We start from the raw sequence: 18,781 nt of genomic DNA on the forward strand, positions 1-18,781 counted from the left end.
CCACTTCTTCCTGGAGAACAACTTTCTCTCTTCTGCACAGATTACTGGGTCCGTGGGACTGGGAAGGCAGCAGCTTAGCTCCTTCCACTCCTACTGCCTTTTCAGTGAGTTGCTCTCACGTAGCAACAAATTAGTCTCTGCCCTTATGCTCCTCCGAGATTGCCGTTCTGGGTAACCTCTCCATCTATACCGCAGCTGGAAACAAGCCTCCCAGCCCAGGTAGAAAGACTTGTGCTAGCTCAGAGCTACGTAGCTGCATAACAGGGGAAGTATCATTAGCTGCCTAAAAGGGTCAGTGGGGGTAGCCGTGTTAGTCTGTAACTGAAAAACTTAAAAAGCAATGAATATTCCTGCAGCACCTTAAAGACTAACAAAAATATGTAGATGGTATCATGAAACCATCTACATTTTTTATTAGTTTCTAAGGTGTTGCAGGACTAGTCATTGTTTTTTAAGTTTTGCCTAAAAGAGGAAGCCTGTTGTTTCCTTCCCACCCCATATGATTGTGAAAGGGTTAGCCACAATCTTGCCCTCAGAGTTTTTACAATGGTGGAAACAATCTGCATGGAAATCCCCTCAGCCTTTCTCTCATTTCCTGTCTGAACTGTACTTCTCAGAGGGGCAGTTCACCTAACACTAGAAGTTGGATAAGATAGGTGGAAGGTGTGAGGAAAAACTCTATTGTCTAGAACCCTAGATCAAAGTAAAGGACGGACAGCAATGTTCCTTCGAATCTTTTCCATATATATGTGTGAATTTTTTCCATCTGTATGTGGAATACTGTTTTATGTGCACGGAGGCATGTGCAAAAGTGCACCACCAGTAGAAACAAAACACCTAGCTGTGGGCACTCTGCTAATCACCTGTGCAGCATCTGACTTTTTCTCATGAGTGGGGGCACAAGCACCCAGCTTACAGATAACATCGATGGCCAGCTATTTTCATTCAGTCACATTAAAGTTTGTGGGTTCATATAGCATGCAAGAGAATCCAGTTAACAAAGTCTTGGCTTTATACAAACTTAGTTCAAATCTGAAGCCTACACACTGAAGAGGCAACTGTGTGCACCTTGGCACTTTGCCATAGCCATAGGTATAATTCTAATGAGAGTTTCTTTTGTATGTTGCGGCAGAAGTGGGTGACGCTAAATAGTCTGCTCAGATTGCTAGAGGCTGCATGGCCAAAAAATGAATCTCTCTTGCTCTGGTTTTATTATGGGGTATGTTTTTTTCTAGTCTATTGGTAATGTCATTTTATTATTAAACACTATTTTCAAATACATGGGGAGAAGTGCTCCTTGACATGTGAATTTTCAGATTACTGCTTCTGAGTAAAATGATTATGGTTTCCTCTTATCTCTTCATAAATTAATAGCAAGTGGGACAAACTATCTCTAAAAGAGACAGGCATTTTATTAATGCCAGAGTCTAGTTCCTAATGGCTAGGAGGCATTATAATGCCAAGGCATTTTTCCCAGAGAAAACATTCTTCAACCTGTCAAGGCAGTGAAACCTATTATCAAGTACCATGGAACAGTCAATTTCTTGAATCTTGTTTATAAAGAAAAATTCCACACAACTACAAAAATGCCAAGTTTTTAACTTCAGTTGCAGAACCAATTTAACTTGTTTCATCTGTGCCTCATGCAAAATGAAAAACAAATCAAATATCAAGTTGCTGAATTTAAAAAGCTATAAACAGGTGTTTCTAGATCTGAAACTGGGTAACTTGCTTTTTACTGAGCTCAAGATATTAAAAAGTGTATATACTCTGATAATATTCTCTAACATCAGCAAAAGTGATTGAAACAGGAAAATTTACCAGGTCTGCAAATATAGCTAAGTTTTCTCCCGTCCCCCTTTTTCTTTTTATCTACCTAATGACTTTCCATTTTTTGCCAACAAATTACAGACCCATAGAAATCTTATGAAGATTTGCTAATATTTCTGTGTGAGGAGCTGATGATTTTTCTACTTATTGTGAAGTGTTTTTTTTTTAAAGGCTGGACCAAAAATAAATTCTACTGATGTTACTAGTATATACCTGCAGAAATTGTGATTGTATAAATAGTGTAGGCTTATAATATGATCAATGTACACTAAGGCATAATCCCTGCTTTGACTGGCTTATCATTTAAAAAGATAAGAATTCCACCATAAACTTCCCCATAATCCACCTGAGGGATATTTATAATTTCACCATGTGCCATTCTTTTTTAGGGCCTTGGGAAGGAAATGTTGTATTATTATTATATTGATTTGTTCTCTATCAGTCTTAATTTTACACTGAAATGAAATCTGTCCATAATGTATCAGAATGTGATCGGGACATGCATCCATATAACAATGTAATTAACATCCTTGCAGCCCTCTTATTGTCATGCTGATGCATCTGAAATATGAGGTGGTTCAGTTTTTGCTACTATAGTAAAACTGTGAAGACCAGAAAAGAAGTGGCATGACACAGGATGTACGCCCTCCAATTTCTGTTTGGCTGTAAACATGCTATGATTACAACATATAATCATATTACCCATGACGGCCGGGTATCACACTGACTGGCTATATTCAATGGCACCTATATGGATCCCTAACCACAACAGCAAATATTTCCTCCCTGACCGATAGAGTGCAAAAAAATGCTTGAGGTAGGAAGAAAACTTCCACAGGGACTAACAGGATTGTACCATGGCGAAGACTGAAATGTCATCTCCATTATAAGTGGCTGCAGTACAGTGAGTTTGAAAGAACAGCAGGCGTGCAATTTATTGCTTTGTTAATCGAGAAGTGGCTGAATCTGTCATAGGCGATACAGATGCCAACAGGGCTTAGATGGTGAAAGAACAGTGAGCATACTGAGTTCTCCTTTTTAAAGAAACATGGAAACTTATTTGTCTGCGCTGCAGTCTTTGTCATCCTCAGCTGCTCAATGTGACAGGTTGCTGACCTTGAGTACATAGAGGTTCAAAATCTAAATGAAAATCTCTGCAAATGTTATTTTTTATGGGGGGGAGGGCAGGGGAATATGCCTTTTGTCTATGAACATGCTCATGCTTGGACTTTGTCAATAGATCCTCTTAATCCCTCATTTGAAGTACTGCGTCAGGTTCTTTTTGCATCAGTTGGAACATCTTGCCATGGCCTTCCAGGCTGCGCTCAGTTCTGCCTGAGCCTCCATTTTGGCTCTTGTCTCCAGTCACATTCTCCCCTCATGCCTTTTACTTTTCCAATGGTGTTGACCACAGTGCCCCTGTTGTTTTCTTGTCCCAGTCCCATAGCAATTTTCCATTATCTAAAACGGTGTTACAAGGAGGAGGGAGACAAATTGTTCTCCTTGGCCTCTGAGGACATGACAGGAAGCAATGGGCTTAAGCTGCAGCAAGGGAGGTTTAGGTTGGACATTAGGAAAAACTTCCTAACTGTCAGGGTGGTTAAACACTGGAATCAGTTGCCTAGGGAGGTTGTGGAATCTCCATCTCTGGAGATATTTAAGAGCAGGTTAGATAGATGTCTATCAGGGATGGTCTAGACGGTACTGGGCCCTGCCGTGAGGGCAGGGGACTGGACTTGATGACCTCTCGAGGTCCTTTCCAGTTCTAGTGTTCTATGATTCTGTGATTCCTTTCACAGCCCTTGATCTAAAGCAGTGGTCTCCGACCTTTTTAACCACAAGATCACATTTTCAATTTAAGTGCAATGGAAGATCTACCTCAAACCCAAATATATTTGCCCTGCTTCCTTCTCACCTCTTCTTTGAGGCCCTGCCCCTACCTCACCCTTTCTATGAGGCCTCACCCTGCTCACTCCATCCTCCTTCTTCCCCCATCCTTACTCATTTTCATCAGGCTGGGGTAGAAGTTTGGGGTACAGTCTCTGGTCTTGGGCCAAGAGGTTCAGTGTGTGGGAGGAGCTCTGGGCTTAGCCCAGGGTGGAGGATTGGGGTCCAGGAGGGATTTTGGGGTGTAAGATCTGGGAAGGAGTTTGGGTGCAGGAGAACTCATATCTATTGCAGGAGGTTGTGTGTAGGAGGAAGTTCAGAGCTGGGACAGAGGTTCAGGAAGCAGGCTGTGGCTGGGTTCCATTTATCTGGACTGCTTCCAGGTGGTGGAGCAGTGAGGTTAAAACAGGCTTACTCCTGCCCTGACCCTGCACCACTCCTGAAAGCAGCAATGGCTTCATGGTGCCACGTGCTGCCCCTTATCTACAGGCACTGAAGCCCACAGCTTCTATTGCCCACAGTTCCCCATTACTGATCAATGGGAGCTGCAAGAGTGGTGTCTGCAGGCCAGGACACCCCCTGCTCTGCCTTTCTCAGGGGCCTGCAGCGACATGCCAGCCACTTTCAAGAGCAGGAATAGCAATAGGGATAATGACTCCAGCCACGACAGGTTAGGCATTTGAGAACTCACTACTCAAAGAATTAAATTTAAGCATAAGAGAGAAATGAAAAGTATGAAATGCACAGATCTGTCAAAAACCAAAAATAACACACTTTGCAAGCAGTAGAAGAAGTAACCACCACGTATGTGTTGAGACAGGAGCTGGGAGTGAAGGACAGTGTGTGTTTGTGTGAATGACAGAGACACATACAGTGTATGAGAGTGACAGAGATTGGCATTGCCAAGCTCCCTCCATCCCCTTCTCTCTGTGTGAAAGTGGGGGGAGGAGGGACACCCTGACATCAGTGCTGTCCCTTTTCTCCCTCATGCACCCTACACAGCAAGCAGGAGGCTCCCAGGTGGGCAGCTCCAAGGCAGAGGGCAGAAGCAGCATGACAGTGGGTGGAGGAGCCACTGAAGTGCTATCGCTTGATAGCTTCCTGGCCAAGCCAGTCAGGATCACCTGTCAGAGGGTCCAAGATCTCCTGGTAGATCCTGATCTACTGGTCGGTGGCCACTGGCCTAAAGAGTTTACAGTCTTGAAAACAGAAGCAGCAAGAAAAAATGCATTCGCCAGACAAAAGGCAGGAGTTTGCTTTTGACATACTTTAAAAAGTATTTATTTATTTATTTTAGATACCTGAAAACTGCTATCATGTCCCTCTCTTAGTCTTCTCCTTTCCAAACTAAATGAGCCCAGTTCTTTCAGCCTTCCTTCATAGGTCATGTTCTCTAGGCCTTTAATCATTCTTGTTGCTCTTCTCTGGATCTTCCCCAATTTTTCCACATCTTTCTTGAAAGGTGATGCCCAGAACTGCGTACAGTACTCCAATTGAGGCCTAACCAGCGCAGAGTAGAGTAGAAGAATGACTTCTCATGTCTTGCTCACAACACTTCCGTTAATGCATCCCAGAATCACGTTTACTTTTTTTTGCAACAGCATCACACTGTTGACTCATATTTAGCTTGTGGTCCACTATCACCCCTAGATTCCTTTCAGTAGTACTCCTTCCTAGGCAGTTGTGTCCCATTCTGTTTGTGTGAAAGGGATTGTTCCTTCCTAAGTGGAGCACTTTGCATTTGTCCTTATTAAACTTCATCCTGTTTACCACAGATCATTTCTCCAGTTTGTCCAGATCATTTTGAATTATGACCCTGTCCTCCAAAGCAGTTGAAACCTCTTGCAGCTTGGTATCATCTGCAAGCTAAATAAGCCTACTTTCTATGCCAATATCTAAATCGTTGAGGAAGATATTGAACAGAGACAGTCCCAAAACAGACCCCCGCGGAACCCTACTTGTTATGCCTTTCCAACAGGATTGTGAACTGTTTGTAAATAACTACTCTCTGAGTACGGTTATCCAGCCACTTATGCACCTACCTTATAGTAGCCCCATATAATTTGTATTTGCCTAGTTTATTGATAAGAATATCAAGTGAGACCATATCAAACACCTTACTAAAGTCTAGGTATACCACGTCGACTGCTTCTCCCTTATCCACAAAACAGGTTATCCTTTCAAAGAAAGCTATCAGATTGGTTTGACATGATTTGTTCTTTACAAATCCATGCTGGCTGTTCCCTATCACCTTATTATCTTCCAGGTGTTTGCAGATGAATTCCTAAGGGTGTGTCTAGACTACCTAGTTTTGTCGACAAAAGTGGACTTTTGTCGACAAAACTATACCAGCGTCTACACTACCGCTGAGTTCTGTCGACATAACGTCGACAGAACTCAGCAGTTTTGTCGACGCTGGTATACCTCATTTTACGAGGCATAACACCTTCTGTCGACAGAACTCTGTCGACAGAAGGTGTTATTGCCTGTAACGTTGCGTCCAGACTACGGAGTTCTGTCGACAAAGCAGCTTGCTTTGTCGACAGAACTCAATGTGTTTGGACGCTCTTTGTCGACGGAAGTTTTGTCGACAGTATCTGTCGACAAAACTTCCGTCGACAAAACGTGGTAGTCTAGACGTACCCTTAATTACTTGCTCCATTATCTTTCTTGGCATAGAAGTTAAACTGACTGGTCTGTAGTTTCCCGGGTTGTTCTTATTTCCCTTTTTATAGATGGGCACTAGATTTGCCCTTTTCCAGTCTTCTGGAATCTTTCCTGTCTTCCATGATTTTTCAAAGATGATAGGTAAAGGCTCAGATACCTCCTCTATCAGCTCCTTGAGTATTCTAGGATGCAGTTCATCAGGCTCTAGTGACTTGCAGACGTCTAACTTTTCTAAGGCTGTGTCTAGACTGCAGGCTTCTTGCGCAAGAAGCTTTTATCTAAAGAGATCTTCCACAAAAACTTCTTGTGCAAGAGTGTGTCCACACTGCAAAAGCACATCGAAAAAGCGATGTGCTTTTGCAAAAAAGAGCAAGCAGACTGCACGGATGCTCTCTCAAAAGTAAGCACTGATTGGTATTTTGAGGCTTCCCTGTAGTGTAGACGTGCTATTTCAAAATAAGCTATTTTGGAGTATTTCTTCCGGAATAGCTTATTCTGAAATAAGTGTGCAGTTTAAATGTACCCTAGCTGATTAGCAGAGTGCCCACAGTGCCCACAGCCAGCAGCTTGTGTTTCTATTAGTGGTGCACATCTTCACAGGCCTTGATGCATATAACAAAATTTATTCTGCACATGAATGGGAAAAAATGAGTGAAAACATTGGTTGGGAGCGCAAATGTGTTAATATCTGTAAGGTGCTCAGACATTGGAGCCCTAAGTCGCTCCTGGATACGTTCCTAGCAGGGTTTTTCCATGGTGGTTATATGGATGTATGGGATGTTTGCTCTGGGCATTGATGTTGAGTCTCTGATTTTGTTGCTAAGGTCTTATTATTTGGGATAGTTTATTTGTTATGAACTTATATTTGGGGGGCAGTAAGTGCTAACTCCTTGAAATATGCTGCTGTCTTCCTTCCTTGATGTCTGTGTCAATTTATTCTCTGTTTTATGTTAGGTTATGTGGAAGGATCCATTCTCGTAATAAGCATGCCTTCTGAATTACACTCTGTAAAGGAGTCTTCTTGAGGGTATTGTTTAATAATGCTAAGTATAGTGAAGCAGGGTATGAAATGATGAAATTTATGCCTGCTATGAAATGATGAGCTCACTGCTAGTCCAACTGGTATTCTTGAATTACTTCCTCTAAAATATAAGGTTTGCTTTTCTCTATATAGGATTATATTACCTTGTAATAAAAACTCTCAATAAAGAGATCAGGCCTGATAATTTCCAATGGTGATATATTTTCTCCACTGCTTTCCAAGTGGTAGCCTGGTCCATAAAGAATATCACAGCCTTATTTTGGAAAATAACACCTTGTTTAGTTTATTAGCACATTGTGGCAGGGTGATCTATAGAGAATTTAACTGCCCCTTACTAGAGATAGACCTGACCCTTAGTATTAATAGCTCTGACCTTTGGGAAAGGTTGTCAGTATTAGATTTTGCATTTCTATACTGTGGCAAACCAAAACTTGAGATCTGAGGCTGTGTCTAGACTGCAGGGTTTTTTCGAAAAAAGTAGTCTTTTTTCGAAAAAACTTCACAAGCGTCTAGACTACAGCCGCGTTCTTTCGAAATTAAATAGAAAGAATGCAGCTTTTCTTTCGACGGCGGTACTCCTCATTTCATGAGGAAGAAGGCCTTTTTTCGAAAGTGCTCTTTCGAAAAAAGGCGTTCTTGAATACAAACAGGGCTTTTTTGAAAGAGAGCATACAGACTGTCTGGGTGCTCTCTTTCGAAAAAGTGGCTCACTTTTTTGAAAGAAGAGGTTGCAATCTAGATGCTCTTTTTCGAAAGAAGCTTTTTCGAAAGTATCTTTCGAAAAAGCCTCTTTCGAAAGAGGCTTGCAGTCTAGACATAGCCTGAGTCCCCTCAGTAGTTCCTGGAGGAAGAAAAGAGAGTGAACTGAGCTCTGTTGAGTACAAATGGAGTTCTTTATTCAGAAGGCTGGAAACAATTAGATCTAATTTTCTCAAGCTCTCTAGGGCCTAGGATAACCACAGCCTGTGCTCCTGACTGTCACTACGCAGGTTCTTTCTAAGTCTGCCTATACTGCAACCCGGGATGTAATTTGCAGTTCATGTAGATGTACCCATGCCAGCTTTAATATAGCTAGCTCCTGAAAAATAGGAGGGTGCACATGATAGCTAGTTGGACTGAAGCTAGCAAAGGTACATGAGCTGCAGATCACAGCCCCAACTTCAGTGGAGACATGATCAAAGCCTGACTTGACCTTCACAGTCAAGGTAGGATCTGCTAATTATTTTAGCCAAGACATAAGAACGGCCATACTGGGTCAAACCCAAGGCCTATCTAGCCCAGTATTCTGTCTTCTGACAGTGGCCAAAGGCCACCTATCATGTAGACCCTAGAGGGAATGAATAGAACAGGTAATCATCATGTGATCCATCCCCTGTTGCCTGTTCCCAGCCCCTGACAAACAGAGGCTAAGAATACCTCTGGCTATACCCATTCCTACCCCTTCTGGCTAACAGCCATTGATAGACTTAGCCTCTGTGAATTTATCTAGTTCTTTTTTGAGCCCTGTTAAATCTTGATCTTCACAACATCCTCTGGCAAGGAGTTCCACAGGCTGACTGAGAGGTGTGAAGAAGCACTTCCTTTTGTTTGTTTTAAAACTGCTGCTATTAAGACTTTGCATCATCTAGCATGGATCCTTAATAAAACAGCATATCCCAGACCCCAAAGTCTCACTGAAGGGAGATCCAGAAACAGTGACAGATACCACAGTTTTAGATGGAGCTATCTGTAGCTTTTGAACCACAGCTCTGGGCAGGGGCCAGTGTTGTGCCACTCAATGAGAGACACTAGCCCTCCTAAAGGCATAGCTCTCTGGTGTTTCCCCTTACACTCAAGGAGAATGAAATGTGCTCTGTTAGGATTCAATAGAACCTCTTCCCTCCCTTCCTGACATTTCCCCTGCTCTGTGGTCTGGCGCAGTGGGGGCAAGGTTGTGTTCCTGCTTGCTCTGGGCTGGAGCAGCAGAGAGCAGTCTCTGCGCTTACCAGTGCTCAGAAAGTGACCCCTATACAACCATCCCAAGGGAGCGCAGTGAATTTAGGAAATAGTTTGGCTTTAGCAAATATTTATTTTGCTGTCTAGAAGGCTTGCTCTTGGAAGTACTCTGTGTTTAGAACCTCCACTGACCCTCATGGAGACCCACCCAGTACAGGACTATGCCATGTGTCACTGGAATGTGTTGTTTGATATGTGTTTATTTGTGGTTGCTGATTTCTCATCTACAGTCATGTAGAAATTTTTCATCCGTCAACTTGTGTCTATTTCAGCCCAGGTGCAGGTTGTGCCGATGTAACAGTTAAGTCACTATGAATCAACTACAGGGATTGTCATTCACATGAAAAGTGCCAAGATACAGTCTGTTGGAATAGTGTTGGATTTCTAGAGTATTTTCCCTTCCTAAATTTTTGTTTCTTAGGTGCAGGTGGGTTCGCACAGGGCCAGGAACCAAACGTAGAAAAATCTTGTCATGGTGTTTCTCACCTGTGTGGGTACAGCTGATTAAAAATTTCCATCACAATATATTTCTGTTGGGAAATATCATGTTGTAGAAATCTTAACTTTCTGCCTCCAGAACATGTAGATGTTGGCAAAAATTAATTTAAAAATATTTTGGATAAAGAGCATTTCAGCATTATCAGAATGAAACATTTTGATTTTTATTCAAAATTATTTTTGTTTAAAATTTTGTTTTATATTATAAATTACAATATAACATAAGAAGGCCAAAGTTGGTAAAAAGCATCCTGATTATGTACAATTAAATTACTTCTTTTTTTTTTTTTAAGATCTTTTCTTCCACAGGAAACTTCTGTTTTTTTCTGTCTCAGAATGAAAACAAATTTTGGAAAGTTAGATTTGATGGGAGTCTTGAGTAGATCTCCATACGGGTATATAAAATTCAGGATGGTTTGTGCATTCAACTACCGATTACATCCAACCCCTAGCTTGATAAGTAGCATTGTTTGAATAAAAGTTACAAATACACTGGGTTTGTTTCTTTAGAAATGTTATCAGCTATGGAACATATCAATAAACAAAATGCCCAATGGTTCGTGTCCATTTAGCTAGACACAGTTTGTATGACCTGGTGATTTCTTGGTTTTGGTTGTTTGCAGGGTGTGTGCTTGTGGTATCAGTCATTGAACAGCTTGCAATGTTTCACAACAGTACTGCAAAAGAAGCATTAGAGAGACTCTGCAACTATCTACCTGGTAAATATCAAATACACTATATGTTATGTTGGTATCACTGCATTTCATTGTTGATTAAAAATACACTTGAATCTGACATTTTTTACCCACTACTGTTACAATACCCAGGAATAATGTATGTAAATGATATCAAGGGTAAAATCCTGGCTCACTAAAGTCAGGGACAGCTCCCACTGACTTCCGTGGAGCCAGAATTTCACCCCAGAGACATCTGCATTAAAATACCCCTCCCAGTTTGTTTATTTTGCATATTTGTCAGCACGTTCAGTCAGTTCTCCTGTGAGTTTTTACACAGAAATGGGAAGATGAAAGCAGTTTTGAAATAGGAAACAATAGCTGTAAGGCCACAACAGTGGCAGAGGGACTGAAGGGCAGGTGTAAGACACTCAATTACTGTAAAGTAACTTTTAAAAATTGACTAGATATATGCTATGGTGCTAATATGGAATAGTACCTCATTCCCTAAACTAAAAAATAACACAGAGGCAACAGTAGCACAATCTGCAGCATGCTGATGGCATACCTAACTCTGCAAATCTGCAGCCTCGCATAGACAGCCAAGTTTCAGTCATGATTAGACAGGTGCTATGCTGCTGCGGGGAGAAGGGTGATGTGCGCTGCTCGCAGAAGAGCTACCCCTCCAGGGTCATGACAGATTCTCCATCAATGACAATATTAAAATCCAGCTTGGATGTTGTTCTAAAAACATCTGTTCAAGGAGTTATGCAGGGAAAGTTCTATAGCTGGTGTTCTACAGGAGGTCAGACCAGCTTATCACAATGGGCCTCTCTGGTGTTGGAATTTATGAATCTAAAGTTGATGCTGTCTCTCGCTTTTCGGATTTAAAAAGATGATTTGGGATTCTTCCTTAAAATGTTTTCTTATTAATTCTATCTCTCAAAAGCTAATGTCTGGCTCTTCAGTCCATTGTTTTATAGAGGATGCATGTCGAATAATAATTCTGTCCTTTCAAAGGTATGATTTGCTCATATGAAGCAGGGAGAAGAAGGGGCTATCTAGAGGTCATTCACTGATAGTCAATTGTTTCCTATTCCATGAGACATCACAGACATATAACCAGAGAGCTTCAATTATAAACCTCAACACTGCTTTTTTAAAGTATAGTTTTCTTCTTTTAAAAAAAAGGCTCTGTAAAAGTTGAGAAGCTATAGTTCTGCTAATTCTCAAATTTGTACAGTGTACAAGTGATGAAATTTAGTTTTAACTGCCAGACCTGTAATCTTGCCCTCCACTCTGAAGGTTAAGTAACATGCTTTCCGGTTCATATATCATTGCAAGTATAATAATTCTACAGGCTAAATTTTGCCTTCCTCTGTATATATATCTCCCCATCACCTCTTAAAATTACATCTGTGCAACCTCATTATCTTCACTGAGGCACATGGATGCTATTGTTATTCTCCCTTGAGGGAAGAGTTAGATCCAGGACTAGAAGTTAGTTAACAATTGTATGGGTGATGCATGAGCCAGAATTCAGTTCAACTCACTCTTCTAGAGGTATAGGCTCTGCAGAGCTAACAAGAGAAAAAATAGTAACAATTTGCTCTTGTTGCTCAAGTCAATACATATTGTTTTGCATACACATAGGGAGCAAGTGCTATTGAGGAAGATGATGTAATTTAAGCTGAAGGAGTAATTCTATTATAATATATAAGCTTGAAGAGCCTCATGTGAATAACAAAATCAAAACTAATTTAAAACAATTATGTTTTCAGAGGAGCTAAAGAGAACATGTGGTTTCTATTAGCCTAATCTAACTTCCTTAGAGGTTAATATTCATCTCCCTCATAAAATAAACACTTCTTACTTGAACCTCTTTTCCTTAGCAAGGTTGTTTCTGTATTTTAAAAAAAGATTTCTGTGTGCATACACTACAGCAGGAGATGTGTGCTTGTACAATACTGACTGATTCTGAGGACATAAATATAAAACATTGGTCAGAGGTTGTGGAATACTGCCTGAAGCCAAATGCTGAATGTAATATGTACAATCCAAGAAGACTGAATTTACCCTAAGGCAGTTTTATGTTATTTCTATTCCCACCTGGAGTCAGTCATTATTTGTTTAGTTATGCCATTGGATATTTATATGCTGAGATTCATAGGCTCCTAAAGAATTCCATGCAAAGAAATGGCTCCAGTGTCTGCTTTCTAGAGTTGATGGCAAGTGAAACCAACCCCTCCTCCTAGCTGCTAGCAGGATTAAACCAGCCAGTTATCACCTCGTGTGCAAGAGACATTGAACAAACCTGCTGGCTTTTCTCCTCAATGGGAAACATTAGAGGATGCTGTTAGCTTTTGTCCACCATGGGAGATGTTGGGGAAGCCAGCTGTTTTCCCTTATAGGACTCTTCAACGAGCCAGCTGGCTTGCTGGCTAGCTTTACCATAGGCTTTTTAATCAGTGATGATAGCAGACATGAGACTTCTGCTCTCCACCGCACATGCCCTTTCAGGAGGGCAATAGTAAAAATCTAATTCTGGTCAGGAGATCAATTTTTGACCAGCAGATTTATTATAAAAATCCAATAGAAAGAAAATATGTGGCAAAGAAAGGAGGCAAATATGTGGGCTAATAACTTGATTGAAATAAAATATTTGACATGGGGTAACAAGGAGTAAACCACAGTAGCTCCTGCAGCTCCCAGCAACACTATATCATTAAGAGGCAGTTGGCGTGGCACTCACAGCTACATTGCTAAACCTTTGGGGCCTGGTTCCTCCCATCACATAGGCAGATTTTACACTGATGTCAATAGGAGCTGTGGGCTTTGTTCTTGCTTCTATATTATGCCATGTTTACCATTTACCTGTGTAAATGCACCTTTATTTCGATGTCTTGCTGTGAAACAAGCTTCACTGCGCATTAGAAAGCAAAAACTGATATTTAGCTGTGGATTACAAGATGCAGGAGACAGATGGGCATTACAGCCCCAGTTGAATAGTACACCCCACTTCAGCACATTTAAGCATCTGATTAGGCCTATGCTTGAGCACTGTATTGAACAGAGATGCATTTAACAATATGTTTAAGTGCTTTGCTGAATTAGGCCCGAGTCCAAATCATAGAAAACTCATGCAGGAAATACTCCAATTCCTTCAGAGAATGACAAGATCTGACCTTAATACTAGATTGTAATTGGATTCAAACTCAGGTTTCTTTCACAACAGTGGACTGCTCTTCCCTCCAGGCGAATATGTTTGTCTTTTTCAGTATATATGTTGCTAAAAAAAAATTAACAAACCTTATTTTGATGTGTATTCTTATTTGTTAAGAATGAGATTTTAGTTAGTAGTTAGGCCGTAATATGAAAGATGACAGAAAAAAAAGGAACACAAGAGCTATTCGCTAAAGTATAATGATTCCTTCTGTTATTCATTGCAAAAGTATTTCTGTGCTAAAGAGATGAGTTTTTTACCTGCATAAATACTTGAAGACACCAAGTAATTCCAGCAGTAATATTAACTCTGATATCTTTTTCTGCATGTTGATTTATCTGTGCTGCTTTCTTTTTGAACTAGAGTGTAAGATAACATCTATGTAGTCTCTAAACTGCTTAGAAGATGTTCTATAATAAATGTGATAATTCTTAAAAGCTATGTTGTGTTATTCATCCTCAAAGCGCTTAACAGACATTCATTAACGAATGCTCATAATAGTTCTGTATGAGTCACCTACTGACACATGGAGAATCAGAACCTTGGTTAGAAGAACTTTCTGATTCACAGTCCTGTGCTCAGACCACTGACTGAGCATCTGTCCGTCTATCTCTGAAATATCCTGATATTCACCTTGATACAAGCAGGTCCTGCTATGTTTCATGAGTTTGTAAAACTACCTTTAATTCTGTTCCATTTTTTCAAAAATGTGTCTTTTCCAGAAATACTGAACTTGCAAGGCCTCTGTTATTTGGTAGTTGAAATGTTTGGACCAGATATAATTAAACTGTAAGTGTTAATTTTTCATCTTAAGTTGGCTTGTTTTCAGGAATTTGTCTTAATGCATTGATGTATTGTCAGTGTGAAGGTTTTACTTTTCAAGTCCCATTAGTATCAGAACAAGTATAACTCTTGCAGGTAGTTTTGGCAATAGACCGAAGTTAGCTGTTGTAAAGACCCCAGAGACCTGGGTCAGCAGAGATGGGAATGGTTGCTATACCCAGTGTGCCACGGGCACGGCATGCAGAGGCACTGCCAGGCAACAGAATGGAGACTAGGCACCGCAATAAGTGCCTCCCAAGAGTCTCAGAGTATCGTTACCCTGAGAAACTTCTGATTGGCTGAACACTCCATTTAATCCCAGAAAAGTCTGGACAACCATGCAGACTTTGGTCTGCTGCAACACTAGATCTTATCTTATCTTATCTTATCTTATCTTATCTTATCTTATCTTATCTTATCTTCTATCTCCTACTCCAGTCTGACTCTGACCCTGACTCTTGCTTATGGAACCTGCTTGCTTACGCTTCCTCCAGCTCCTACCTGGCAAATACCATTCCTGGTGAGCAGTCCTCAGCTCAGCTGTGACAGCTAAGCCTCATCGCTAGTCCCATACAGCTTGTACCTGAATGAATAAATAAATGCTCTTGTCTTCTGCTAAGCATTTTTATAGACCCTTTACATCTGTAAATCTTAAATCAGGTCCAACTGTCTTCCTTAACTTTTGAAATTCAGTCCACTTGGCTGTAGAAGAAATTTCTTGGATCGGTTATGTGTGTGGGAGATCATCTAAAGGGCCATAATATTTTAATCTCTTGTTCCTTAACTTCCTTTTTAACCTTAATGGGCTTTCTAAATGTTATCCTTTACTTGCTTCTGGTCCTTGACCATGATTGAGCACTTGGGAGCCCCACCAACTAATGCAAATTCCATAAAAGTAGGTAGTTTATTCCTCTTTGCAAATGCTCAGATTAATTAAATGAATGTTTGCTTTACATTCTACTTCCTTAGGGCTTCGCCCTCCCCACTAAATCTAGCCCGGAGACCATCTACAGAACTAAGTAGTTCAGTAATCAAACATCTTAATTTAATTCTCTATAAACCCAGAGGCTTGTCCCACAAAGAAGGAAACAGTCCTGACAACTTGTATCTGGTTAGAGGTTTGAAGGATTTCTAGTTATTTTGTTGAGTCAAGGATTGAAAATTTGTACTAGCCCAACTGGATCTGGATTAACTTTATCCCGTAAATCTTTTTCCCATGCCTGATTGCTTTAAAATGAGTACAGAGTCATAACAGATTTGATTAGTGTATAAATGTAGGATTTCTTCTCCCTGGAATCTGGTTTTAAATACTGAGTAGAATGCAATCGCAGAAAATAATTATATTCACGCAACTACAGTGAGCAGAGCTCAAAGACCATAATAAAATGTTATGCGTCTTAGTATTCTGTATAGATGCCCTGCCATTGATGTGGCATATATTTTCTAATATCCGGGAGACCTTACTAGTCTTTCTTGTGCACTATTTCCCTTTAGGTTAAAGGATAAAGTAAATGCTGATGTGGTATGTCATGCCATTAAGCTGTGTAACCAGAATGCAGGACAACCATTTTGTCACTTGTACCCTCCTCCTGAGGTAAGTTATGCTTAGATTTTTGAAATTACAGGTCTTCTTGAATTGTACAACAGAAAGACAGAAGGAAGTTTGCTATCTTCATGCACTGAATCTCAAACAGAAATACTTTATATGTGGACTGTTCCAAAAAGCTTTCAGTAGACTAAAGGGTAATGGGTACATCTTAACTGGTTCTTTGGTTGTGTGTAATGCTGCTGTCAGTAGTACCAGATGCATGGTTATCAGTCTCTATTTATCACACAGTAAATTTTCCTGCACCATTGTGTGTGAGTGTATTTGCCCTAGAATGAGTAAAATTCCTGGATTTCATGTTACATGTAAGTAAAATCCAGTTTTTAAAGAAAAACACTAATACACACACACACAAACCCAAACATTCAAACTTAGATGCCCAAAGTTAGGTACCTGTATACCAATTTAGGCAGCTAAATAGAAATGGTTTGATTTTGCAAAGGTGCTAAACATGCCCATGTTTCATTGGCATCTGTGGAATATATTGGGTTGCTCAGCTCTTCTGAAAATCAACCCATGTATATAGGCAGCTTTTTGGGAAAACCTGTGGAACCTTAGACAGATCCATTTCAGAAATCTAACTCAGTAAAATGCTGTATATGGCCTCTGAATCAAGGCCCACTGAAGTCAATTGGAGTCTTTCTGTTGGCTTCAATGGGCTTTAAATCAAGTCAATAAAAAGTGAGCCAGCTTAATTCTGCTGCTGTTGTGGGGGGAGAGGTGGATAACAACTGACATCCCATTACTCTGACCTCATTAGTGCCAACAACTGATCACTACAATGCATTTCACTTTATGTGATAGGTACATTTCATATCTTTGCTATATCCTCCAGTGCATAGCAACTACAGCAATGGCAATGTTATCAGATGGTGTGAGAGAAGGTAAGCACAATGGAAGGGTGGGGGGTAATCTCAGTCGACTCCTCTATTGTGCTTCCAAGACTTTACCAACTGTGTTCCTGAAACCCTGGTCTACATTAGGGAGTTGTTTTGAAATAACCTCCCTTATTTTGAAAAAATAAGCAGAGCGTCCACACTACCAAGCCTGTTATTTCAAAATAACAGGTTGGTTATTTAGAAATCTGTACTCCCGCTTTCTTCGGGGAATAACTCTTATTTTGAAATAGTTATTTTGGGAGTTATTATTTCAAAATAAGTTGTTTTGAAATAATTTCCCAGTGTAGACATGCCCTCAGCAATGTTCTGCCTCAGCAGACAACTTGTTCCTTGAGTAAACTGCCCCTTCCACAAACTGCCCCAATCCCATACTCCTGCCTTCCTCCAAAAATCTGCCAGTCCCATACTCTTCCCCACAAATAAATTCCCCATTGCTTCCGCTTCTGCCCCTGCCCCTGCCCCTGCCCCTGCCCCTGCCCCAGTATCTCTTGGCTCTTGGGGCAAGACTTTGGCTCATCCCCAGCACTCAGAGCAACAACAAGTGGTGTCAGTAGTGGCAGGAAAAGTCACTGCACTGCAGCAGCCGTTTGGTTCTGCTTCTGTCTTTGTGTGTTCCAGGAGCAGGGCGGGAGGGATGTGCTGAGGAACTATGTGGTACATCCTCTAAGTGCTCTTAGCATCATTGGTGGGGCAGACAGACGGGCAGTTTCCCCCTCAGAAGGTGCCATGGCAATAGCTGCTGCACCTATAGCGCAGCAGATCCCAGAGAGCTAGGTAGATGATGTACCTGTAGAGGGAAGGAAGGAGGCGCAAGAACCACCCTCGGACTTCTCCATGTGCTACCTTGGACCTAGGTGAGCTGCAAAAACCTGTCCTCTGGAGCAAGGGGAAAAGCAGGAGTGAACTGTGCCTAAGGCAATCAGAGAAGAGTCTCTGAAAGCACAATGCTCCCTGGGCTTGTGTACTTCATACCCGAGGGCTATACCCAAAGACTATGCCTACCCCTGAACCAGCAGCAGTTGGGTCAGTTCCAGCCTCAGAGAAGGCTAAAACAACGTAACAAGCAGAGATGGTATATTTTGCCACTCCCTCCACCTAAAATATTTTATTCCTGTCCACCATTTTCATGCTGCTATGTGAAAGCATGGAAGATAGTGTAGGTTAGTGGGGTGATCTTGGGATGCACCCAAATTTAAAGGACACTTTGTTTAATTAATTGTGTAGGGAGGAAATCTGATCCATTGAAGTCAGTGGCAATACTCCCATTGATTTCAATAAGGTCAAGACTTGATCCTGGGTGTGTGCATGTTTGATCTTTGGTTGACTCCCAGCAATCTCCTTCAGCAGGACCTTCAGTCTGCTCTTCCAACCTGAGACTGAGCGCTGTCATCCTTCATTACACTTTTCAGAATAGATCAGCAAACTACTTGGCTAGAAACTTTTCTAAAAAGTCAAGATTCCCATTTGCGTGGCCCAGCTCAATGTTATGTTGAGACTCATGCAAATCCTCTCCAGCTCATCAGTGTTTGCTTATTACTCTTTGGATATGTCTACACAGCAGCATTATTTTGGAATAACTGACATTATTCTGAAACAACGTAGTCCGATTCTACACAGCATGCAGTTACTTTAATATAA

General features: G+C 41.0%; 1 protein-coding gene across 2 annotated transcripts in view; it reads left to right on the forward strand.

Annotated features, from left to right (window-relative positions):
- AOAH (acyloxyacyl hydrolase) overlaps positions 1-18,781 on the forward strand; it is a 132,303-nt gene that overhangs the window by 12,737 nt on the left and 100,785 nt on the right. For both annotated transcript variants that reach the window (XM_006124062.4, XM_075921745.1), the window contains exons 3-5: positions 10,543-10,638; positions 14,539-14,605; positions 16,133-16,232. In XM_006124062.4, coding sequence (XP_006124124.2) covers positions 10,543-10,638; positions 14,539-14,605; positions 16,133-16,232 — 263 coding nt within the window. The remainder of the gene's footprint in view (positions 1-10,542; positions 10,639-14,538; positions 14,606-16,132; positions 16,233-18,781) is intronic.

The sequence above is a fragment of the Pelodiscus sinensis genome, chromosome 2 (assembly GCF_049634645.1).
Source record: "Pelodiscus sinensis isolate JC-2024 chromosome 2, ASM4963464v1, whole genome shotgun sequence".
NCBI classification, from domain to species: Eukaryota; Metazoa; Chordata; order Testudines; family Trionychidae; genus Pelodiscus; species Pelodiscus sinensis.